At 37.6% G+C, this 26,640-nt stretch overlaps 1 protein-coding gene across 1 annotated transcript in view; it reads left to right on the top strand.

The window, feature by feature from the left end:
* Positions 1-26,640, top strand: part of LOC126065536 (disintegrin and metalloproteinase domain-containing protein 32-like) — a 157,860-nt gene that overhangs the window by 96,306 nt on the left and 34,914 nt on the right. Inside the window, exons 13-14 of the mRNA XM_049865634.1 lie at positions 3,636-3,728; positions 9,952-10,150. Of these exons, the coding sequence (XP_049721591.1) occupies positions 3,636-3,728; positions 9,952-10,150 (292 nt within the window). The remainder of the gene's footprint in view (positions 1-3,635; positions 3,729-9,951; positions 10,151-26,640) is intronic.

The raw sequence follows: 26,640 nt of genomic DNA, 5'->3' as shown, positions 1-26,640 counted from the left end.
AAGAGAAAAGAAACAACACCCCCCCAGAAAGAAAAAACAAACAAAATGGCACCGAGGGAGCCAGTCAGTGATGGCGGCGCAGACCTGGGGAGGCCACGTGCAGTGACTCTGCAGTGGAGCGGTGCAGCATGGTCCCTAGAGAAGGGGTGGGGGCAGTGCACAGGGCTGTGCAGGTGGGAGAAAGAAAGGAGAAAGAGAGTAGAAACAGAAAAAAAAAAGAAAGAAAGAAAAAGAACAAAGCAAACAAACCAAAAAATCACAGCCCATCAAGAAGGGAATGGGACAGGGACATTTAGGTCAATTGGCATAACAAAGTTTACTAAGAAAATGTTCTGCATCCCACTTTGGTGAGTGGCATTGGCCATCTAAGATGCATCAATTGATCCCAACCCACTTGGAGCAAAGGAAAACGAACACCTAAAACACAGGAAAAATATTAGCCCAAGTGGTAAAAGGGCCACATAAACCAGAAACTGTATCAGCCGGAGGCCAAAAGAACTAGATGGTGCCCAGCTACTATCAATGCCTGACCTGGCAGGGAACACAATACACAGTCCCTGACAGAGCAGAAGAAATGTGTGGAGCAGAACTCAAATTCATTTAAAAAGCTGAGATTTAATGGTCTGACTGAGACTGGAGGAACCCCTGAAGCCATGGCCCCCAGATGCTCTGTTAACCCCAAACTAAAACCACTCCCAAAGCCCGCTCTTCAGAAAAAAATTAGGCTGGAGTATAAAATATAAAATAACGCTCGTGAAGAGTGTGCTTCTTAGTTCAGTCAGATACATGACACCAAATGTGGAGCTCCTGTCTGGAGGCAGGATGAAAAGGCAGGAAGGGAGAGAAACTGGTTGAATGGACACAGAGAGCCTGAGGTGGAAAGCGGGAGCGTGCTGTCACATTATAGGGATTGCAACTAGTGTCACATAACAATATGTGTATAAATTTTTGTGTAAGAAATTAACTTGAACTGTAAACTTTCACCTAAAGCACAATAAAAAGAGAAAAAGAAAAAAAAGGAGGGGGTGGGGGGAGGCATGGCACACAGGGCTAGCTGGGCAGGAGAAAGGAAGAGAGAGAGAGAGGAAAGAAAAAAGCCTCCCACCCCCAAATCACACAACAAAAAACAACAACAACAAATAAAAAAATATCTCTGAAGGGGCTGGCTGGTGGGGGTGGAGCGGACCCCAGCAAGAGTGAGCTGATGTCTCTCCAGCCAAGCGACTGTGCTCCATTGGAAAGAAGTGGGGGCCATATACAGAGAAGAATGGTGGGGGGTGGGAACGCTCGTATCCCTGGCTACTGGGTGCTTTGTCTCCTGTTGGGAGCTCTGTGAAGTTGCCTTCCTGTAGTCCTTGTCTGCAGTCTTTGGTGTTGGAGGTCCAAGATGGAGAATTTGGTTGGCAGTGAGCTCTTGTCTCCCTGGCTGAGTGACTATGGCCTGCTGGAAAGTGGCGGAGGCCTCATACAGGGAAAAGGGATGGCAGGGGGTAGTGGGAAAGCATGAATTCCTGGTTACTGGGTGCTCTGTCTCCTGTTGGGAACTCCATGAAGCTGCCTTCCTGTAATCCCTGTCTGCATTCCTTGGTGGCTGTAGTCCAAGATGGCAAATCTGTGCCATGTTAGCTGGTAGGGGACCTCCACTCTGTAGCTGTCCTCATTTTCTCTTCTCTTTCGGTTTCTTATTCCATTTGGTGCTTGATTGAGTTCTTTATTCCTTCATTTGGTACTTAGGGTTCCAGAATTGACATCTGTATCTGTTTTACTTAGCTTTTTGGGTCTTTGATGCAGAGGAATGGCATGGTGCTTCTGTCTATTGTGCCATGTTGGCTCTGCCTGAAAATATTTTCCTTTTATCTTCATTTTCAAAAGATAAGTTTGTTGGTTATAGAATTCTATGCTTATAGTCCCCACCTCCCCTTGGGGTTCTGTAAAGAGGAAATCTATTGTCTTCTTGCTTACATTGTTTCAGATTAGAAGTCAGTAGTAATTCTTACACTTATTTTTTTTTTTTCCTGGCAGCTTTCAAGATAGTCTCTTTATCTTTGATTTTAACCAATTGATTATGAAGTGCATAGATACAGTTCTCTTCATATTTGTGCTACTTGGGGTTTGATTAGTTTCTTGGATCTGTAGAGTTTTAGTATATGTCAAATTTGGAAAATTTTCAGCCATCGTTTTTATATATTTTTTCCACCTACACCTTCTCCCTCCTCCCCCTACAACATTTTGGGACTGTAATAACACATGTATTAGATATGCTTGTTATTGCTTTGCAATTCATGGAGTCTCTGATTTTGTGTGTGTGTGCATTTTCTCTCTCTTTACTTCTGTTTGAAGAGTTTTCATTGCAGAATCTTCAAGGCCATTTAAGTTTTTCTAAAGTGTCCAATATGCTTTTAAACTCTCTAGAGAGTTCTTCTATTTTAAAACCAAAAACCAAACCTGTTGCCATTCAGTCAATTCTGACTTTTAGTGACACTATAGGACAGGGTAGAACTGCCATTTTCTATTTTACATATTGTATTTTTCAGCTCTAGAAATTTCATTTGGTTTATCTTCAGTTTCATTACTCCTCTCATTTTGTTCATATTTTACCTCAAATCCTAGAACATGTTCATAACAGCTGTTTTAAGGTCTTGTCTGTTAATTCTATCATGTCTGTGATTTATGGGTCTTATTCTATTGACTGATGTTTTCACTTTGTTGTGGATCACATTTCTTTGGCTTTTTATCATGTGTGATTTTTTAAAATTGAATACTAGCTATTATGACTGTTATGCTGTTTAATACTTGAATTTATTTGTTCTCCTTTAAAAAGAATTTGACTATGTTCTGGCCACATTTAAGTTACTTGTTGACCAGCTTTCTCTTTTTGAAGCTTACCTTTAAGACTTTTTAGGGTGCTTTAAGGTAACTTTCCCTCTAGAGTTGGTTTCATATTATATTACAGCTAAACTCTCCCAAGTCTGTACTGAATGCACCGGCTGTTCATTGAGGACTCTCCATTCTGGCTTGTCAGAACCCAAATGTCTCTTAGCTCAGATGTCTTGGGATTTTGCTGCTTTCAGCATTCTGACAGTTACTTTTTCCCTTGCCAGTTTTTCTTTGTTATGTATATACAACTCAACCAGAGGCTCAAGATGACCCCTAATCAGAATTCTGGATCTCTTTCTTTATGTGGCTTATTGTTCACCAATAATCTGCTCCACTAATTCAGCCACCTCAAACTCCCATTCTCTGCCATCTCAAGTCAGTGAGATCATTATGCTCTGCTTGGGAAAATACCTCTAGGCAGAAAGCTAGTGATTTAGGGCTTACCTCATTTGTTTCTTTAAGGGATCACAATCCTGCTTTATTTGTTATCCACTTTTGAAAAAAAAAGTTGCTTCATATATTTTGCCCAGTTGTCTGAATTGGGTAGGAGCATAAATGTGGTACCGGTTACTTTCTTATGACCTGAAGTAAAAGTCCTACATTAATATTTTAATTGTTTAGAGATGCTGAAATCTATAAACTTTAACGGCATTTATCTCCTTCCCCAAATCTCAAAAAATAAGCCCAGAAAATATAAGCCCTACCAAAACTTATATTGTCTTTCTGTATTTTTACCTGTACATTCCGCTCATTCATAGGAATGTGGACCTGATAGCTGTTGTGATCCTCATACTTGTACACTGAAACCAGGAGCACACTGTGATACAGGATTATGCTGCAAGAACTGTCAGGTAAGACTTAAGTTTATGAACATAATTATGAACAAAAATTATAATATATCGTAGGTACTAACATAAAGCTCTTTAGAACACTTAAAATTACAGCTGTATGTCAAAGAAAATTACTTTTCAAATGAAGAAAGTGATATTAAGTTCAGGATCAAATATATGGTTTTGAGAACTTTTGCTGGCTTGGGCCTCCTTCTATTTCTATTTTTCTCACTAATTTTATGCTGCTGTTCTTTAAGCTGTGATTGAGAGCCAATATAGTATTTTTCCATACAGCATATCTCCATTAAAATGGGCTGTTTTCATTCACTCTCTTCAGTGTTTATATTTTATAAATAAAAATATTATTGATGGTAGTAGATATCTGTGGTTATGTAGTTGAAATATACAACAGTTTTCCATAACAGTATAGAGAATGAAACTCACTAGAGGGAACTCTTTACAAATGCTACCTACATGTTAGTACAAAAAAAAAAAAAAGGAAACCCTGGTGGCGTAGTGGTTAAGTGTTAGTACAGAATTTAAACTATGTTCACTTGACCAAAAGATCGCATTTTAGTCTAAATAGTGAGGATGTTATTATACTGCCCCATGTTTTCCTTTTCATCTCGTCCAGTATATTTGTCACAAGTTCTTGATAGTAAAATCCCTTCTGATGGTTAATTTTATGTGTTAACTTGCTAAGTTATGTTGCTCAGTTGTTTGGTCAAACACTAATCTAAATACTGTTATGAAGTAGTTACCGTACTAGTTGGTGTTGAGTTGACTTACTTAGACTCACTGTGACCCCGTGTGTGACACCATACAGTGTTTAATGGCTACCTTCTCAGAAGTAGATGACCAGGTTTCTCTGGGTGGACTCAAACTTCCAACCTCTCAGTTAGCAGCTGAGCATGTTGATCATTTGCACCACTCAGGGACTCCTTTTTTTTTTTTTTTTTACTTGTGATGAAATCATGTGTACCCTCCACAATGTGGCTGGACCTCATCTGATCAGTCGAAGGCCTTAAAGACATGAAGAGAGTTTCTGTGGGGTATATTCTGCCTCTAGACTGTAATTAAACATTTTGCCAAAATTCCTCACTTTTCCTATTACGTGACCTATAAACTTTGGGACACAAGACTACAGGAGTCTCTAGCCTGTCACCTGACCTACAGATTTGGGGCTTGCCAGCCCCCACAATTGCATGATCCAATTTCTTGAAATAAATCTCTCTCTCTCTACCAAACCAAACCTGTTGCCATCAAGTCAATTTAGACTTATAGTGACCCTATGTGTGTATGTGTGTGTGTGTGTGTGTGTGTGTGTGTGTGTGTGTGTGTAATGACATTGGCTCATTGCTCATACTTTTGCTGGACATAGTGATCTTTACTTGAGTAGTTGTTGACCTTTTGGTCTCATATTGGTGGTTTTTAGGTAGAGCACTGATCTTATGGGTTAAAGTCCTTTATTTTGTGTGCCACTCTGCTATTTTGTTAAAAGGTAATCTCAGGGAATAGGCTTAGTTCTAGGTTTAAAGTATGCCTCAGGGCAATAGTTTAGGGAATCCTCTCTTCAATACTGTTCCAGTGTGTCTGGACTTTTTTTTTTAAATAAGAGTTTGAGTTCTGCTCCTTATTTTTCTGCCATTCTATCCAGGACCATCTATTGTGACCTGGTCAGAAGGGTCAGTGGTGGTACCTGGATACTATCTAGTTCTTCTGGTCTCATGATAGATGAGGCTGTGGCTCATGTAGATTTGTTTATTCTCTGAGCATTTGGTTACGTTCTTACTGTTTTGGTCGTGGAGAGTAGAGACCTGTAGTTGTGTCTTAGATGGCTGCTCACAAGTTTTTAATACCCCAGACGTTACTCACTTCATTAGGATGCAGATCATGATTTTTGTGAACTATATTATGTCAATTGATTGAATTGTCCCATAAAGACTATGGTCCTAAGCTTTTAAACCCAGAAAACGAATGCTGGAAAGTGTTTGATTATGTCCGAGGAGTATCGGTATTTGTTTCTTCAATGAATATATGTGACTGCATTCACATATTTGTATTTACACATACCTTTAGATACAAATTTCTGTTCTCACCTATGTACACACCTGTAGCTACCTGTATACCAACATGCCTACACCCATCCATATGTGCTCAAACATTCGTTTTTATTTTGGTTGTCTGTGCTCACTACATCCACATTCGGTGTCACTTTTCCCATCACTAACAAATAATACAAGTCTCTATGATCTAAAATGTACTTTCCCCTCCCCCTCCTCTCCCTGTTAACCACCAATGAACACTGGTCTCTCTCTACCTATTCTTGTCTTCTTACAAAAGAGGAATCACCCAATATTTGTCCTTTTGTGCTTGACTTATTTCACTTAGCATTATGCCCTTCAGGTCCGTCCATGTTATAGTATGTTTTGCAACTCATCATTGTTCTTTATGGTTGTGTAAGTATTCCATTGTATGTATGTACCACTATTTGCTTGTCCATTCATCTGTTGATGGGCACTTTGGTTATTTCCATTTATTTGTTATTGTGAATAAGGCAGCAATGACAACAAGTGTGCATATGTCTGTTCATGTCATTATTTTTAGGTCTCTATACTTATATGGAGTAGGATTCCTGGATTATAAAAACAAAAACAAAAAACTCGTCATTGAGTCAATGCTGACTCATAGCAATCATGTTGTTGTTGTTAGGTGCCTTCCAGGCGGTTCTGGCCCACATCCACCCCGTGTACCACAGAATGAACCACTGCCCGGTACTGCACCATGCTCACAATCATTATGCTTGAGCCCGTTGTTGCAGCCACTGTGTCAGCCCATCTTGTTAGGGTCTTCCTCTTTTTCACTGACTCTCTACTTTGCCAAGCATGATGTCCTTCTCCAGAGACTGATCCCACCTGACAACATGTCCAAAGTATGTAAGATGCAATCTCTCCAACCTTGCTTCCAAGGAGCATTCTGGTTGTATTTCTTCCAAGACAGATTTGTTCATCCTTTTGACAGTTCGATGTTCTTCACCAACACCACAATTCAAAGTCGTCAATTCTTTGGTCTTCCTTATTCATTGTCCAGCTTTCACATGCATATGATGGAATTGAAAATACCATGGCTTGGGTCAGGTGCACCTTAGTCTTCAAGGTGACATCTTTGCTTTTCAACACTTTATAAAGATGTCCTTTGCAGCAGATTTGCCAAATGCAACGCGCCTTTTGATTTCTTGACTGCTGCTTCTGTGGGTGTTGATTGTGGTTCCAAGTAAAATGAAATCCTTGACAACATCTATCTTTTCCCTATTTATCATGACATTGCCTATTGGTCCAGTTGTGAGGATTTTTGTTTTCTTTATGTTGAGGTGTAATCCATACTGAAGGCTGTGGTCTTTGATCACCATCAGTAAGTACTTCAAGTCCTCTTCACTTTCAGAAGGAAAGGATGTGTCATCTGCATAATGCAAGTTGTTAATTAGTCTTCCTCCAAACCTGATGCCCCGTTCTTTTCATATAGTTCAGCTTCTCGAATTATTTGCTAAGCATACAGATTGAATAGCTGTGGTAAAAAGGCTACAACCCTGACGCACACCTTTCCTGACTTTAAACCATGCAGTTTCCCCTTATTCTGGTCAAACAATTGCCACTTGATTTATGTACAGCTTCCTCATGAGCACAATGAAGTGTTCTGGAATTCCCATTGTTCACAATGTTATCCATAATTTGTTATAATCCAGATAGTCGAATGACTTTGCACAGTCAATAAAACACAGGTAAACAGCTTTCTTGTATTCTCTGCTTTCAGCCAGGATCTGACATCAGCTATTATATTCCTGGTTCTACATCATCTTCTGGATCCACCTTGAATTTCTGGCAGTTCCCTGTTGATGTATTGCTGCAGCCACTTTTGAATGTTCTTAAGCAAAATTTTACTTGCATGCGATATTAATGATATTGTTTGATAATTGCTGCATTCAGTTGGATCACCTTTCTTGGGAATAGGCATAAATATGGATCTCTTCCAATTGGCTGGCCAGGCAGCAGTCTTCCAGATTCCTTGGCATAGACAAGTGAGCACTTCCAGCGCTGCATCTGTTTGTTGAAACATCTCAATTGGTATTCCATCAATTCCGGGAGGCTTGTTTTTTGCCAGTGACTTCAGTGAAGCTTGGACCTCTTCCTTCGGTACCATCAGTTCCTGATCATATGCTACCTCCTGAAAAAAATGAACATCGACCAATTCTTTTTGGTATAGTGCCTCTGTATTTTTTTCATCTTCTTTTGATACTTCCTATGCTGTTTAATATTTTCCCCACAGAATCCTTCAATATTGCACCTTGAGGCTTGAATTTTTTCTTCAGTTCTTTCAGCTTCAGAAATGCCAACTGTGTTCTTCCCTTTTAGTTTTCTATATCCAGGTCTTTGCACACGTGTCATTATAATACTTTGTCTTCTCGAGCTGCCCTTTGAAATCTTCTGTTCAGCTCTTTTACTTCATCATTTCTTCCTTTTGCTTTAGCTACTTATTGTTCAAAAGAAAGTTTCAGAGTCTCTTCTGACACCCATTTTAGTCTTTTCTTTCGTGTCTTTTTAATGACCTCTTGCTTTCTTCATGTGTAATGTCCTTGATGTCATCCCACATCTGGTTTGATCTTCAGTCACTAGTGTTCAACAAGTCAAATCTATTCTTGATATGGTCTCTAAATTCAGGTGGAATATACTCAAGGTTGTATTTTGGTCTCGTGGACTTGTTCTTCAGCTTCAACTTGAACTTGCATATGAGCAATCGATGGTCTGTTCTGCAGTTGGCCCCTGGACTTGTTCTGACTGATGATATCGAGCTTTTCTATTGTCTCTTTCCATAGATGTAGTCAATTTGTTTCCTGTGTATTCCATCTGGCAAGGTGTATAGTCACCATTTATGTTGCTGAAAAAAGGTATTTGTAATGAAGTAGTTGTTGTTCTTGCAAAATTGTATCATGCAATTTCCAACAATGTTTCTATTACCAAGGCCATATTTTCCAACTACCAATCCTTCTTTCTTTCTAACTTTCGCATTCCAATCACCAGTAATTATCAATGCATTCTGATTGCATGTTCATTCAATTTCAGACTGCGGAAGCTGGTAAAAATCTTCAGTTTCTTCATCTTTGACCTCAGTGGTTGGTGTGTAAATTTGAATACTAACTGGTCTTCCTTGTAGGTGTGCGAATATTATTCCTATTACTGACAGCATTGTACTTCTTGAAATGTTCTTTTTGACAGTGAATGCAATGCCATTCCCCTTCAAGTTGTCATTCCTGGCATAATAGAACATATGATTGTCTGTTTCAAAATGGCCAATACCAGTCCATTTCAGCTCACTAAAGTCTAGGATATCAATGTTTATGCATTCTATTTCATTTTGGATGATTTCCAGTTTTCCAAGATTCATACTTCGTACATTCCATGTTCCTATTATTAATGGATGTTTGTAGCTCTTTCTTCTCATTTTGAGTCGTGTCACATCAACAAATGAAGGTCCCAAAAGCTTCGCTTCATCCACGTCATTAAGTTCAACTTTACTTTGAGGAGGCAGCTCTTCCCCAGTCCTATTTTTAGTGCCTTCCAACCTGAGGCGCTCATCTTCCGGCACTGTATCAGACAGTGTTCCGGTTCTACTCACAAGGTTTTCATTGGCTAATTCTTTTCAGAAGTGGACCTCTGGTTCCTTCTTCCTAGTCTGTCTTAGTCTGGAAGCCCAGCTGAAACCTGCCCACCATGGGTGACTCTGCTGGTATTTGAATACCAGTGGCCCAAGTTCCAGCATTACAGCAACTTGCAGGGCACCACAGTGCGACAAACTGACGGACACGTGGAAGATGGTTTGAATAGGTGTATTTTATTTGGAAATTGATTGAATTATACTGTTTTCACCAGAAGGAGTAATTTTCCCAAGCTAAAAGTAATCTTTTCTCTGTTACAGTGAAAACACAAATAAAACTTTGACTCTCATCACATCACATTTGTGCTATACCTTTTTTTTTGTACATGTGTCTTATTTCTTGCTTTGGTTAATAATATTAAATTTATTTTTTAGGATGCGTAGCATAATGCCTTACATTAGAGATGTACTTAATAAACATTAATGAATAGACCATCAAAGCATAAATGGAATTAATACAACCTTGAAATAAATATTGATACACATAACAATCTTACATATAACATTGTATTTTGTATATTCTAATTTCTGTTAGATTGCTGAATCAGGTTTTGAATGTAGGCCCCGTGTGCATCCTGAATGTGACATTCCAGAGTTTTGTAATGGAAGTTCAGCATCCTGTGATCCTGATGTAACTATACACAATGGACATTTATGCAAAAACAACCAATTTTTGTGTTATGATGGAGACTGCCATGATCTTGATGCACGATGTGAGAAATTATTTGGAAAAGGTAATATTTTTGGTTATATCTAAATTATTGATCCTACATATTTTTGCTAACATTAATCAAGACAGTGGGTCAATTTTATATAAATATAAAACTAGATGCCTTAAAGCTACTATTCATGGTAGCTTTAAATGGGTTAAAGGATAGAAAGCACTTAGAACACTGCCGTAGTGCACATTAAGTGCTCAAAACTTACTATATTTATATAACACTTTATTCTATGAAGACTTAATTTAATCAAACTTACTAATTGCTTATTTGTAGATCTATATTATATTATAATATATTACATCACAACTGCAGGATAGTATTAAAATAATTACCTATTCATTCTATACTGCATCTCGACTTGGTGGCCATCTTCTCCTAAAAACAAACCAACTCAAAACTAGAACTTAAAGGGGCATATTTTTTTTATACCTAGGTCCCTTTCCCCTTTCTACTAAAAGCACCTCTATTCTTTGCAAAATTGCTTCTTCTCCCACCACAGCCATGAGTTCTGAGTGGGATATGCCAATTTTACTACCACAATTCCTCATCAGAGGAGTGGGTACATGACCTAACTTGGGCCAAATGTATTATTTAACCTACCTGGATACAGTGTTTAGTCCAGGGAATGACAAGTGACCTAAGATAAATCAGAGTGCTTCTTCAGATTTTATGTTTACACTGAAGCTATGCTGAAAAGATTTTTGTGTGTGTGTCTTGGTGATGAACCCATACTGTGTGGAAGAAACTATTCTGTAGCAGTGGCAATGAAGCCAAAATGAGAGAAAAGCAAAAATGAAATGGCAATAGAGGATCACCGTTATTTTCAAGTTCATGGTCAGCTTCACCTCTGAATTTTGTGTTCTTTGCTTAAGCTCACTTAGGTGTGGTTTTGTGTTCATTTGAAAACATCTTAACATGTTTTGAGGTGGAGTGGGAGAAAAATGAGAAATATTTCTAGTTTGAGAAATATCAATCTTGGTTATGCAACATGAAAGCAATTAGATGAGCTATCACTGTTGTTTCTTAGTCAAGTCGTTTTCACACTGAGACATGGGTGGTAGGGAATAAGTGTTCAGTTTTATGCATGTTTAGGTAGAGATGCCCCTGAGCGATTTAATTTTATCTTTTCACAACACCATAAAGTATATAATGTATTCCTTATTTCACAGTAAATCAGAGAAGTTAATTTTTCTGCCATCACACAGCTTGTAAGAAGCAGCAGATCTTCCTGACTTCAGAGTCAGGAAGTCAGAGTCAGACACTCCTAACAACTTAACTCTTCTATACATTCTTCTTAAAAAAAGAAAGACTGTGCAAGATGAATTGTCCTACTGGCTTTGGCAGATTACCTCTGAACATAAAAACCTAGAACATTCAGTTGGCAGAATGTTTAGCCCCAAAGCCAGCATCTTTTTCTCCTTTCCCAAAATATTCCATTCTGGAGCTCATGGGGGCTTGACCACTAATCATCTTAGCCAAGCAAGTTCTCTTTGGAGTTCAGTCAAGGGAGACAGGAAGTAAACCAGAATAAAAAATGGACGAAGCAGATACAGAAGAAGCTAAGAGTAGATTAGGAATCAGTTTTGAATGGATACTACTGATGCTTAGTACCGGTCATGGAATTTTTTGTCTAACCTGGTTTGTCAATGCAGAAGTTAATAGCCTTCATATATATGCATTAGAAGATGACTAATAATCAGAGCTTGTTGTTGTTGTTAGGTGCCATCGAGTCAGAGCTTACTTTTTATCAATCTTCATTTTTTACATGTTTTCTCATTATTTCATATATTGGATATCTCATGATTTCCTTCACTCAATACTCAGTGTCTGCTTTTGCTCAGTGTTTCCAAGCTAATTAATCCATGTACTAATTTTTGTGGATTCTTATCTCTGACTGAGTGTCCTACTTTCTAGATTGATTTTTATCCCTGGCATGGTTTCTATTGACAATAATTCCTGCATTTATTTTCATAATCTTTTTTTTATACCCTTGAATTCTCAGTTGTCTACTGTTTTATTTTCCTTCATGGCACTTATCACTATATGACTCCCCATTTATTTTACTTGTTTGCTTATTATCTGTCTCCCTAACTAATATGTAAGCAGGATCTTGTGAATCTTATGTTCATTATTGTACCTCCAGCACTTAGAATAATACCTGACATAAAATAGTTGCTCAATAAATTTTTAGTGAATAAGTGAATAGCACAAGAATTTTTTATTTTGCTTTTGTAGGCAATTGACATGTCTGGCTCTATAGTGAGGACTTGAATATCGTATCAGTTCTCAACCTTTTGTCCACATGTAACAGAATACCTGAGGAAACATGGTGGGAATAGTAGGGATTTATTTTGCACACATAGCAAGAAAGTCCAGAGATATTTGGTCCCCTCATTGTTAAGGCTCATGACTGTCTTCTCTATCATTCTCTTAACTTTCCCCTTCATGATAGTCATATTGTTCTTTTGTTCAAAGATAGAAAGGGCTTATATACTTTTACTTATTTCTTTTACTGGAGAGAACAATCTTTTATATGAATCCTCAGCAGCATTTCCCTCAGAACACACTGGCTAGGATTGGGCCACATGCCCATGATCTGGCTGCAAACGAGGCTTGTAAAACTAATATCTGGCATTTTTCAGTCTTTGTGATGGAAGTTAGAGACCATCTCAAGAATGGATTTGATGCACTGAACACTAATGACCAAAGACCAGAAGAGTTGTCAGATAACATCAAGGACATCATACATGAAGAAATTAAAATGCCATTAAAAAGACAGGAAAGAATTAAAAGACCAAAATGCATGTCAGAAGAAACTCTGATACTTGCCCTTAAGCACAGAGTAGCTAGAGGGAACAGAAGAAATGATGAAGCTAAGAGATCTGAACAAAAGATTTCAAAGGGGCTAGCTCAAGTTAGACACGGTAAAATATTATGATGCAACGGGCGAAGACCTGGAGATGGAAAACCAGAAGGGAAGAACAAGATTGGCATGTCTTTCAAGCTGAAAGAACTAAAGAGAAAATTCAAGCCTCAATTTGCAATACTAAAGGATTTTATAAGCAAAAAATTGAATGATGTGGCAAGCATCAAAAGACTGAAAGAATACACAGAGTCACTGTACCAAAAAGAATTCATTGAAATTCAGCAATTTCAGTGTGTATCATATGGTGAAGAACCACTGGTACTGAAGAAAGAAGTTCAAGCTACATTGAAGCCACTGGCAATAAACAAGGCTCCAAGAATTGACGGAATAAGCAACCGAGATACTTCAACAAACAGAAGCAACACTGGAAGCACTTATTCATTTGTGTCAAGATATTTGGAAAGCTGGTCAGTCGACTGGAAGAGACCTATATTTGTGCCCATTCCCAAAAAAGGCAATCAAAGGGAATGTGGGAATTGTCAAACAATCTTATTAATATCACATGTAAGCAAAATTAAAAAAAAAAGAAAACTGCTGCAGCCAAACATTGGCAGAAAACTGCCAGAAATTCAAGCTGGATTCAGAAGAGGACATGGAATGATGGATAGCATTGCTGATGTCAGATGGATTTTGGCAGAAAGCAGAGAATACCAGAAAGATGTTTACCTGTGTTTTATCAACTACACAAAGGCATATGGCTATGTATATCAAATTATGGATAATATGATGAAGAATGGGAATCTCAAAACACTTAATTGTGCTCATATGGAACCTGTACATGAATCAAGAGGCAGTTATTCAGACAGAACAAGTGGGTACTGTGTAGTTTAAAATCAGTAAAGATGTACAACAGGGTTGTATCCTTTCACTTTACTTATTCAATCTCTATACTGAACAAATAATCTGAGATGCTGGACCGTATGTACAAGAATGCAGTCCCAGGATTGGAGGGAGACTCGTTAACGACACGCAGTATACAGATAACATAACCTTGCTCACCGGAAGTGAAGATGACTTGAAGCACTTGCTGATGAAGATCAAAGGCCACAGCCTTCATATGGATTACACCTGAACATAAAACAAAAATCCTTACAACTGGACTGCTAAATAGCATCACAATAAATGAAGAAATTAAAGTTGTCACTGACTTCATTTTACTTGGATCAACAATCAATGTCCATGGAAGAAGCAGTCAAGAAATCAAATGCTGTACTGCATTGGAAAAATCTGCTGCAAAAGACCTCTTTAAAGTTTTTAAAAAAGCAAAGGTGTCACTTTGATGACTGGTGCACCTGACCCAAGCCATAGTATTTTCAACTGTCTCACATGCATGAAAAAGTTGGACAATAAAAAAGATCAAGAAAAAGTTATGCATTTGAATTGTGGTGTTGGCATCAGCTTTCTGAAAATTTTCACAAAAAATTTCTGCTGAAATTTAGATTGTAATTTTGTTGAAACTTTAGATTAATTCTGGATTATTGATATTTTAACGGTTGTATCTTCCAATCCATGAACATCGTCTGTATTTCTAAGCAAATGTTTTGTGGTTTTGGTGTTCATGTTTTGCATGTGTTTCATTGATATTATTCCTATGTTTTGGGTTTTTATGTAAAAAGTATTATTATTTTTTTAAATTCTGTGATGCACCATGGCAAAATTGTGATACAACACACCAAATATGTGTGGTACTCACAGGTTGTCCTGATTTTTAAATAGCCAGGAGGCTATTATAAAAAGGGTATTAATAACTAATATGGATTGCTCTGTGAATATCATGTCCTTCCAGAGCCTGAATGCACATTAGCACACGGAAAGTAGGTTTTATTACTTATAAAAAGAAGCAGACAGCATAGAACCAAAGAAGTTTCAGGACCGAGCTGTCCCCCGGCTCAAAAGCTGTCCAGACAGAAAACATCTACACATACATTGCTATGTATCATAGGTGAGGGACTTAAATGGGACAGTTAAACTACAGGCTGGTTCCTCCCTGGATTTGGAAGTTTTCCTGGTGCAGATAGAGAATTCTTCTGTGCCTGTCTCCACCAGCATCGTAGGTGTGAGACAATGTAAGCCTGCCTTCTGCCAGTCTCCCCCTGGCCAGGTAGGCTTAGGTAAGTGGGTTGTAAGCTTTTGCTACCTGTGCTCCCCCTGGCGTCATAGCTGAGGAGACGGAGAAAAATCCCTCTCCCAGCCATTTTTATACCGCTAATCCTGCGTGACCCATTACATTGAGTGCAAGGTACATTTTTCCCACCTGATCATCCTGGTGGAGGGTGGGGAGAGTAGGGTGGAGGGTGGTATTTAGATACTTTGGCGCTCAGCCTGGGATTGTATATCTTTAACTTTGCTGACGTTTAGAAAAACCATTGGGTTTGGGGGGTGTGTGGTAGTTCCTGAAACCCAAAAGTGCTAGCTAGCAGAGGGAGGGACAGGAAGACATGACCACCAGACCCCTCACAAATTCCATTTCCAATTTGTTTGTTGCTACTATATAGAAATACAGGTGATTTTTGTATCTTGAACTTTTATCCTGTGACCTGATGTAGTGAGACATAGTGATACCTACTGTTATGGATCAAATTGTGTCCCCCCAAAAGCTATGCTGAATTCCTGTCTTAGTTATCTAGTGCTGCTATAACAGAAATACCACAAGTGGATGCTTTAAAAAACAAATTTTTTTTCTCACAGTTTAGGAGGCTAGAAGTCCAAATTCAGAGCTCCAGCTCTAGATGAAGACTTTCTTTAGCAGTTGACTGTGGAGGAAGGTCCTTGTCTCTTCAGCTTCTGCTTCCTGGTTCCTTGGAGCTCTCCATATGTCTTGGCATCTGTCTTACTCCATCTCTGCTTCTCCTGCTTGCTTGTTTAATCTCTTATATCTCAAAAGAGATTAACTCAAGATACACCCTAATCCTGCCTCATTAACATAATAAACATAACCTAATTTTAATCCTCATTGACATAATCTAATACTGCCTTGTTAACATAACAAACACAACCCATTCACAAATGGAATTATAACCACAGACAGAGGTTAGGATTTACAACACAAATTTTGGGGGATACAATTCAATCCATAACAAGTCCTAACTTCCAGTACCTGTGAATGTGAACTTGTTTGGCAATAGGGTCTTTGAAGCTGTTATCAGTTGAATTAACATGAGATCATACTGGAGTAAGTTGGGTCCTAATCCATCCTGAGTGGTGTCCTTGTAAAAGAGAAGAGACATAGAGAGACAGAGGAAGAAGGCCATGTGAAAATGCATCTACAAACTAGAATGTTCTACATTCTACTTTGGTGAGTAGTGTCTGGGGTCTTAAAAGCTTGTGAGCGGCCATCTAAGATACTCTACTGGTCCCACCCCATCTGGAGCAAGGGAGAATGAGGAAAACCAAAGACACAAGGAAAGATTAGTCCAAAGGACTAATGGATGACAACTACCACAGCCTCCCCCAGACTGAGTCCAGCACAATGAAATGGTGCCTGGTGGCACCGACTGCTCTGAGAGGGATCAAAGTAGAGGGTCCTGGACAGAGCTGGAGAAAAAAATGTAGAACAAAATTCTAATTGAAAAAAAAGAAGACCAGACTTACTGGTCTGACAGAGACTGGAGAAACCCTGAGAGTATGGCTCCCAAACACCCTTTTAGCTCAATAAGAAAGTCACTCCCGAGGTTCACCCTTCAGCCAAAGTTTAGGCAGGCCCATAAAACAAAACGAAACTAAATAGGCACACCAACTGAGGGGCAAGGACGAGAAGGTAGAAGGGGGCAGGGAAAGCTGGTAATGGGGAACCTAAGGTCGAGAAGGGAAGAGTGTTGACCTGTAGGGTTGGCAAGCAATGTCACAAAACAATATGAGTATTAATTGTTTAATGAGAAGCTAGTTTTCTCTGTAAACCTTCACCTAAGGTACAATAAAAAATAATGAAGTAATTTTACAATAAATAAATAAATTTATGTTGTTTGAAACCACCCATTTTGTGCTACTTCGTTATAGCCAATATAGGCAACTAATACACCTAGTAAGGATAGAGAAATATGATTCTAATTAGTTATCAGAGGATATGTGCCCTGAAGGCTTTCATCTGAAGAATAAATTAAGAAATGCTCAGGTTTGTCATGCATAAACTTGTTTAGTTTGTTGTAAGATTGTCATAGCAAGGAACACAAGACCTCAGGACATTCATTTACCATTGGAGAATCAGGATTGATAATTACAATGTTAGTTTAAATGTTAGAGTCCAAATCTTTAGACTTCGGGCTTTTGACTTTAACGAGTGGTCTCAGGAAGGAGACTTGACCACCTCTCAAACTCAGAGGAGGTCCCCCTGAGCTAGGGTCCGAGAGTGGTTGTGGTAAGAAGTATGTCTGCAGGTTGTCAATCTTCAGACAGAGAGCCAAAGACAGCTTTTGCTTCTGTCTTCTTCCAAAATGGGCAGAGCTCCATGGGTTTATATACCACATGTGCTGTTACGTTTAACTACAATTGGTATGTCTTATTGCCAATTAAGGGAACTGCAGTGGGGAACTGCAGTGGTTAAGAGCTCGGCTGCTCATAAAAGGTCAGCAGTTCAAATCCACCAGCTGCTCCTTGGAAACCCTATGGGACAGTTCCACTCTGTCCTATAGGGTTGGTATGAGTCAGAATTGACTGGACGGCAGTGGGTTTTATGGGTTGTATTACATATTTATATTTTGCTAATTTATAGAAATATGAATTATTGCTAATTATGGCATAATGTATTTTCTCGTTTACTACATACATTTCAAGGCCAACTTGATTAAAAATTATGAGAATTGTTTAGTGACATATTTATGTTTGCTAATTTAGAGATTTGATTAATGTTATATTCCATTATCATGGTACAGATTCACAGCTCAGTTTAGGGGAGTTAATTATAACAAACGTCTTCTATTTCCAAAGTGAGAACAACTTTTAACAACTTAATGGTTAAAGAGTATTTAGAAGTATACATGCTTCTGTCTCTAACTTCAGAAATTGTCTAACTTCACATTATAAGCGACTTATACATAGGTATTTAAAAGCAGTATAAAAACATCATGATAGTGTAAAAGCATTATAGAAGTATACATAATAGTGACTTACACCTAGGTGTTTAAAAGCATTACGAACAGTGTAAAAGCACTGTAGATGTGTACATAATAGCGATCTATACATAGGTGTTTAGGTTTAGAAACATTATGAAAACATAACAGTGTAAAATCATTATAGAGACATATACAATTGTGAGGTGATTTGAGACCATTGCAAGAAGCATGTATTACAATATGGATCTGTGCTACAGTGCAGGTGTACAGTTGTTTAATGACAAAAAACTTATATAAGAATTCAGAGCATCTGCTCAGAATGAATCATTGTAAGAAAAAATTTACATCTTGTATACATGTGCCTGGTAATTAATCAAACATCCAGGGCTTCAGAGTCATCCCCTCCTATGCAGTCTGCCAAAGATGCTCAGGGAATGTAATTTAATGCCAGAGTGATAAAAGAACCAACCTGATTATACGCTTTTCTGTATAAAAAGGCACATTTCACAGCGATCAATTTTTGAAATTTGATGTCTTGCAACCCCTAGCTTACTAGTTTCGGTATTATTTTTAATTTTCTTAGATTTTCTACACACACACACACACACACACACTCACAGATTATGTCGTCTGAGAATAAAGAAAGCTTTACTTTTTCTTTTCCAATAGGTATGCCATTTATTTTTTTTCTTTGCCTTATTCCACTTTACAGGATTGTGAATGCAATATTGAATGAAAGTAATAGGAAATTAGTAAACCATCCTTGTGTTTTACTGCTCTGAGGTAGAGAATATTAAGTATTTCACCACTGAGTATGATACTGGCTATAGATTTTTCCTGAGTACCCTTTATAAGGTTGAGGAAATTCCCTTATATTCCTAGTTTGCTTAGAATTTTTATCATAATTGAGTGTTGATTTTTTTCAAATGCTTTTTTCCACATTCATTGAAATGATTTTATATATATATATAAATAGTCTGTTAATATGGTAAATTACGTTGATTGACTTTCAGGGGTTAAACACACCTTGCATCTTGCATTCCTGGGATAAAATCCACTTGGTCATCGTGTATTATTCTTTTTATATATAGTTGGATTTGATTTACTAATATTTTTCTAAGAATTTTGTCTGTATGTTTATGAGTTATATTGGTTTGTAATTTTCTTTTTGTAAATGTCTTTGTCAGGTTTTAGTATCATAATTATGCTTTACTCATAAAATGAATTGGGGAGTATCATGGATTGAATTGTGTCCCCCCAAAATATGTGTATCAATTTGGCTAGGCCATAATTCCCAGTATCGTGTGATTGTCCACCATTTTGTCCTTTGATGTGATTTTCTTATGTGTTGTAAATCTTATTTCTATGATATTGATAAGATGAATTAACAGCAGTTATGTTGGTGAGATCTACAAGATTAGATTGTGTCTTAAGATGATCTCTTTTGCGACATAAAAGAGAGAAACTAGCAGAGAGACGGGACCTCATAACACCAAGAAAGCAGCGTCGGGAGCAGAGCATGTCCTTTGGACCCAAGGTTCCTGGGCAGAGAAGCTCCTAGACAATGGAAAGACTGATAACTAGGACCTTCCTCCAGAGCCTATAGAGAGAGTAAGCCTTCCCCTAGAGTTGATGATTTGGACTTGTAGCCTACTGGACCGTGAGAGAATAAATTTTTCTTTGTTAAAGCCATCCACTTGTGGTATTTCTGTTACGGCAGCGCTAGGTGACTAAGAGGGGGAGTATTCACTCCTATTTTATAAAACAGTTTTGTATTATTTCTTCATTAAGTATTTGATAAAATTCACCAATGAAGCTATCTGGAAAAGGAGTTTTTCTTGAAGAAGCTTTTAAATTATTAATGTGGTTTGTTTAACAGAGGGCTATTCAGACCTTGTGTTTGTTCTTGTGTCATTTTTGTAATTTATGTCTTTAAAGGAAATTGTCCATTTTTCTGAGGTGCTGTATTTATAGGCAGAAAGTTTATAATATTCACTTATTATCATTTTACACCTGTAGAATATGTAGTTATGTGCCTGTTTTCATTCCTAATATTGTAAATGTATTCTCTTTCTCTTTTTTTTTAACCCTGGGTTTAATTTACTAAGGATTTATCAATTATACTAATCTTTTCAAAAAAACAACTTTTGGCTTTGTTGATTTTTCTATTATGTATAATATTTTTCTATAATATTGATTTGAATATTTATTATTTTCTTCCCTCTACTTCCATTGAGTTTAATTTGCTTTTTCTAGTTTTTTAAGGTAAAAGTATACTTCTTTGATTTTATACCTTCTTTTTTTAATACAGGAGCACTGGTAGCACAGTGGTTCAGAACTTGGCTGCTAACCAAAAGATCAGCAGTTCAAATCCACCCTATGGGGAAGTTCTACTCTGTCCTATAGGGTCATTGTGAGTCAGAATCAACTCGATGGCTGTGTTTTTTGTTTTTTTTTTTAAACCATGATACTCATAGTTCTCTATCTTTACTCCCTTCCAAAGTAGGGGTAAGTGGGGATGGTCAGTAGTTTTTATTTAAGTTTTATTGAGCCTTGTTTATGGCCCAATGTGTGATCTACTTTGATGGATTTTCTATGAATATTTTATGCTAATATGTATTCTGCCATTGTTGGATGCAATGTTTGATAAATGCCACTTACAATGAGTTGGTTGTTAGTGTTGTTCCAGCCTTCTATATCCTTACCGATTTTTTGTGTACTTGTTCTATCGGTTACTGAGAGAGGCATTTTGAAATCTTTAAGTGTAATTATGGGTTTTTCTGTTTTTCCTTTCATTTCTGTCAGTTTTGCATCATGTATTTTGAAGAATTTTTATGAGGTACATGCATATTTAGGATTTTTTTTTTTTTTTATTAATTAACACTTTTATTACTATTACATAACCCTCCTTAGCTCTGGTAATACTCTATTCTGTTTGACATTTCATATAGCTACTTCTGCTTTCTTATGATTAGTGTTTTTGTGGTATATCTTGTTCCATCCCTTTAACTTCCCTGTCTGTGTCTTTATATTTAATGGGTGTTTCTTGTAAGCAGCACATAGCTGGCTCTTGCTTTTTTATCTAGTCTGGTAATCTCTGATCTTTAATTGGTGTTCTTAGTCAATGTACATTTAATGTAATTATTGGTAGGGTTGCTTCTAAATCTGTCATTTTATTCTTTGTTTTCTGTTTTTCCCATGTTTTACTTTTCCCTCATTTCCTGTGTTTTTTTTTTTTGTAAAAATTGAAAATTTAATACTCTATTTTAATCCCCTTTTTTGCCTGTTACACATTTCCAAGCCCAGTCTAAGGGATGTCTTACTGTCTTTTGTTCCTAGAAAATTTCTCTATAGGTAATTCATTTATTGGAATGACAAGTACAGCAGAGATAGACTGTCTGGCTAACTGAAGATAGTACCTGCACATTTACCCGAGGTAAATCAAAGTGTCTTAGAACTCGAAGAAATGGTGCTACGGTTGGTTGATTGGTTTTGTGCTGCCAAGTCGATTCTGACCTATGGCGACCCCATGTGTTACAGAGTAGAGCTGCTCCATAGGGTTTCTTTGCTGAAATCTTTATGGAAGCAGATCACCAGGCCTTTTTTTTCTACGGTGCTGCTGGGTGGGTTTGAACTGCCAACGTTTTAGTTACCAGCCGAGCCCAAACTGTGCCACTCAGGGACCTCCCGTAAAGGTGAGAACAACATCAGTAGGAAGTTTCAGGAATTATGAATGGAAAATGTAAGTACAGAGAATGGTCATTCAGCTGAGCCTAATGCAAGTGATCTCATGAATGGTAATCGATCACTTCTAAAGTGTCTGTAGGATTGCCTATGTTAAGAGCTCTTCCTACTAAACTCAGTCTCCCAAACTTATCAATGCCTAAGGTGTGCATCTGTAGGTGGAGCTGACTTCCCAAGTACCCACTGGTCCTCTGAACACTCTGGCTCAGTTTGGAGCCCTATATGGATCAACCTGGTCCCTTTGCTAATGAATTGTGGCATTTGGTCTAACATATTTTGTACAGGACACCTGTTTCTGAGGTGGCTCAGTTTACCACAGTGGTAGTCCTCTTTATTAGTCAAAGAACCTTCGCAATAAGCTTCTAGTTTCTTTTTTTCTCTGTAGAGGTCCCAGACATGATTTTTCTGCTTAGTATAACTTTCTAGGAACTGCCCCAATGTCCACATGGTTACTATTGTGCATATCATATCAATGCAATATAGCCTTATACCTATATTCATAGATGGTTTGACTATAGTTGGTACCTAATCAGATCTAGACCAATTGTAGTACCCTTAAAACTTGCTAAAGTTGGTAGGTTTTGCGGTGAGTATCTGACTTAGGATAAGGGAGTTGGGGGATGCTGATTCTGGTTACTTGGATTTTCGGTCCTTTGAACAAGAAAATTTTCCCTCTAAGGATTTGAATCTATTATATGTAAAGCTCTAGAGTGTTTGGCAGCTATGTTTTCAAGCATGTGGAGGAAGATGGGCCTCAATGAGATAGAAAATGAAGCTGAAGTTTAAGCATAAATGAAAACAAGAGAAAAAGACATAAATTTTACCTATCTTTCTTATTTCAAGACCACCATAATAAAATAATATTTAGGCTATCTCTTGTTATTATTATAATTTTTGATGGATATTCTGAACTTGTTAGAAAATGGTTATTTCTCCATCATTTCGTCTGGCATTACAGTAGTAAACTTTAGTATAGTGGAGATTGAAAAAAATTGTATACATCAAGGGGCCTCAAGTTCTGTAAGTTTATGCTTCCTTATCTTAAATATATCTTAAGAGTGTTTCAGGAGACTTGGAGGAAAAGATTTCTACTTGCATCCCTCATCATCCATTTGTGGAAAATCTAAATTGGTTCTGTTCGCAAGGTCTTTGACAAATCTGCGATTGATGTAGTCTATTTCAACAAAGATGGTTTAGTGAACTACAGACTCAGGCACTTTAATGAGATTAGTGAGGTGATATTAGAAACATAATTTTCAATAGATCACTAAAGAGTTTGTTTCAAATATTACTGTTTAAAAATCTCTATTGCCTCAAATAGAACAGGTATAATTCATGTTGGAAGTCCTTATTTTGGTTGTTAAGTGCCATAAGGAAGGCAGATCATGGGATATAGCTACCCAAGGTGTTCATTTTTTCATTCATTCGGTATTTATTGAGCACCCTAATTGGTGAACTATTCTTCTAGTGCAGGAAATGGAGTGATGAGCAAGACAAAAAAAGATCCCTATTCTTATGGAACTTATATTCTAGTGAGAAGTTCAGACAATAAACAAGAATATGTAAATGAATGAATGCATAAATGAATAGATAAATAAAATGAATAAATAAATAAAATAATTTCCATTAGTGGTAAATGCAATAACAGCAAGAAAAATACAAAGCAGCAATAACAGCAACAACGAAACAGGGTGATAGGATAGTGATCATGAAAATTTTAGTAAGAGAGTAAGATAATGAGGGTTTTAAGTAAGAGACAGATATCTGATTTTTTTTAAAAAAGAGCACTCTGACTTATGTTATGAAGAATGTACCATGGGAAGTGGAGAGTGGAAGCGGAACATCAGTTGGAAGACTGTTGCAGTACACCTACTCCTCACTTATCAACTTGGTTAGGTTCCAAAGACCAGGTTGTTATGCAAAGATCGATGTTATGTGAAAATGGAGAATGATCACATCAGATAACAAAATGGAGGATGACTATATCATTACATAACTGCCAAATTACATAACTGCTGAATTACATCATTACATAACTACTAAGCTGAGAATCATGGCCCAGCCAAGTTGACACATAACCTTAACCATCACAGCCAGCATTATTCTTAGCCTCACACCTTGGCATTCGTTACTGCCAGATGTACGGCATGAATGTGCAAAATAGACAGTAAATTTTTTGCTATTGTAAATGTGAAATCTCTGATAATGAGATAGTGGATAAGCGAGGCATACATGTATACCTAACAATATCTTAGGCTAAAGTGGCAGCCATGGAGAAGGCGACAAGTGATCACTCTCCGGTGGTATGTAAGAGGTAGAGTCAACAATACTTGCTAATGGGTTAGATGGTAGGTGTAGGTGGTGAAAAAATCCAGGATGATTCTTAAGTTTTGACCTGAAAAGTCGGTTAACTTGTGATCCTCTAAACTGAAATATGGGATTCTGAGGATAAAGTAGAGTTTGGGGTGATAAACAAGAGTTTGGTTTTAGGATATGTTAAGTTGTAAAATGCCTATTAGTCCTATGATGAGGTGACCCAGATGCCAGATTGTGAAAACTCAACCTTTAGCTAACATCTCAGGGTCTCCCTTTATTCCAGTTGAGATGGAGTGGCCTTCTCTTCAGGCATCTGAATATATCTCTCCATCTAACTGGAAACATAGACTAGCAGTCTTTAATATTTGTCAGGGAGTATACTCAGACTCCGTACTTCTCAGTGACATTTATGAAGGATTGTCTAAATCGTATGCAATCTATTCATTTATTTTAATTGCTCTAAAATTGATTGTTGGAACACACAAAATACCTAGATCATGTTATTGTTGTTCCTGGTCAAATAATTTTTACTTAATAGCATTTTAGTGTTAGGCCAGCAATCTATATTATTACTGCACATAGTAAAAAACAATTCAATAAAACTAATTTTACTTTAAGAACCTTGTTGAGAATGTTGTTCACTACATTACACAATGTCCTCTGTGTGTATTATGTCCTCTGGAAATAATTTCTTTCTGGTATGTATCGGGAATAGATGTGCATTCTTAAGCCTACTTAAGAATGTGCATTCTTAAACTGCGTGTCATGAGGTTCATTATGTTTCCCAATTAAGATTGTCTGGGAGAAAATTTAAGCCATATAGGGCCTTACCGCATGTGTATTAGTTACCTAGTGCTGCTATAACAAAAATACCATGAGTGGGTGGCTTTCACAAACAGAAATTGATTTTCTCACAGTTTGTTGTTATAGCTGTTAGGTGTTGTCAGTTTGGTTCCGACTCATAGCAACTGTATGTACAACAGAATGAAACACTGCCCAGTCCTGCACCATCCTCACGATTGTTGTTATGCTTGAGCCCATCGTTTCAGCCACTGGTCAATCCATCTCGTCGAGGGTCTTCCTCTGTTTCTCTGACCTTCTACCAAGCATTATGTCCTTCTCCAAGAACTGATCCCTCCTGATAACATGTCCGAAGTGTGTGAGACAAAATCTTACCATCTGTCCCTCTAAGGAACGTTGTGGCTGTATTTCTTCCAAGACAGATTTGTGTGTTCTTTTGGCAATCATGGTATATTCAATATCCTTTGCTAATACTGTAATCCTAAAGCATCAATTCTTCTTCCGTCTTCCTTATTCATTGCCCAGCTTTTGCATGCATATGAGGCAATTGAAAACACCATGGCTTGGGTCAGGTGCACCTTAGTCTTCGAGGTGACATCTTTATTTTTAACACTTTAAAGAGATCTTTTGCAGCAGATTTGCCCAATGCAATATATTTATTGATTTCTTGACTGCTGCTTCCGTGGACATTGTGGATCCAAGTAAAATGAAATACTTTGCAACTTCAGTATTTTCTCCATATATCATGATGTTGCTTATTGGTCCAGTTTGAGGATTTTTGTTTTCTTTATGCTAAGGTGTAATCCGTACTGAAGGCTGTACTCCTTCATCTTCATCAGTAAGTGCTTCAAGCCCTCTTCACTTTGAGCAAGCAAGGTTGTATCATCTGCATATTGCAGGCTGTCAATGAGTCTTCTTCCAACTCCGATGCTGCATTCTTGTTACAGTCCAGCTTCTTGGATTATTTGCTCAGCATACAGACTGAATAAGTATGGTGAAAGGATACGACCTTGACACACACCTTTCCTGATTTTAAGCAATGCATCATCCCCTTGTTCTGTTCAAATGACTACCTGCTGCTCTATGCCTATTCCTAGGTATTTTATCCTTTTGGGGGCTATTATAAATGGCATTGTTTTCTTGATTTCCTTTTCAGAGTTCTCCTTGTTAGTGTAGAGGGATCCAACTGATTTTTAGTGTGCTGTTCTTGTACCCTGCCACTTTGCTGAATCCTTCTATTCGTTCCAGTAACTTTCTCTGGGATTTTCTATGTATAGGACTATGGCATCAGTCAATAAGGATAGTCTTACTTCTTTTCCAATTTGGATACCCTTTATTTTCCTTTCTTGCCTTATTGCTCTAGCTAGGACTTCCACTACAATATTAAATAAGAGTGGTGATAAAGGGCATCCATGTCTCCTTCCTGTTCTCAAGGGGAATGCTCTCAGTCTTTCTCCATTGAGAAAAATGTTGGCTGTTGGTTTTGCATAAAAAAAAATTTTTTTTTTTTTCATGCGTACTCTTAATTAGGAAGCCCTGGTGGCATAGTGGTTAATTAATTATACTGAGGAATTTCCCTTCTAGTCCTATTTTTCTGAGATTTTTTTTTTTTTAATCAGAAAAGGGTGTTGGATTTTATTAAATGCCTTTTCTGCATTGATTGAGAT

This window comes from Elephas maximus, chromosome 22 (assembly GCF_024166365.1).
Source record: "Elephas maximus indicus isolate mEleMax1 chromosome 22, mEleMax1 primary haplotype, whole genome shotgun sequence".
Classification (NCBI taxonomy): domain Eukaryota; kingdom Metazoa; phylum Chordata; class Mammalia; order Proboscidea; family Elephantidae; genus Elephas; species Elephas maximus.
Note: the sequence above shows the minus strand (reverse complement) of the source record. Positions and strands in the feature narration are given on the sequence as shown.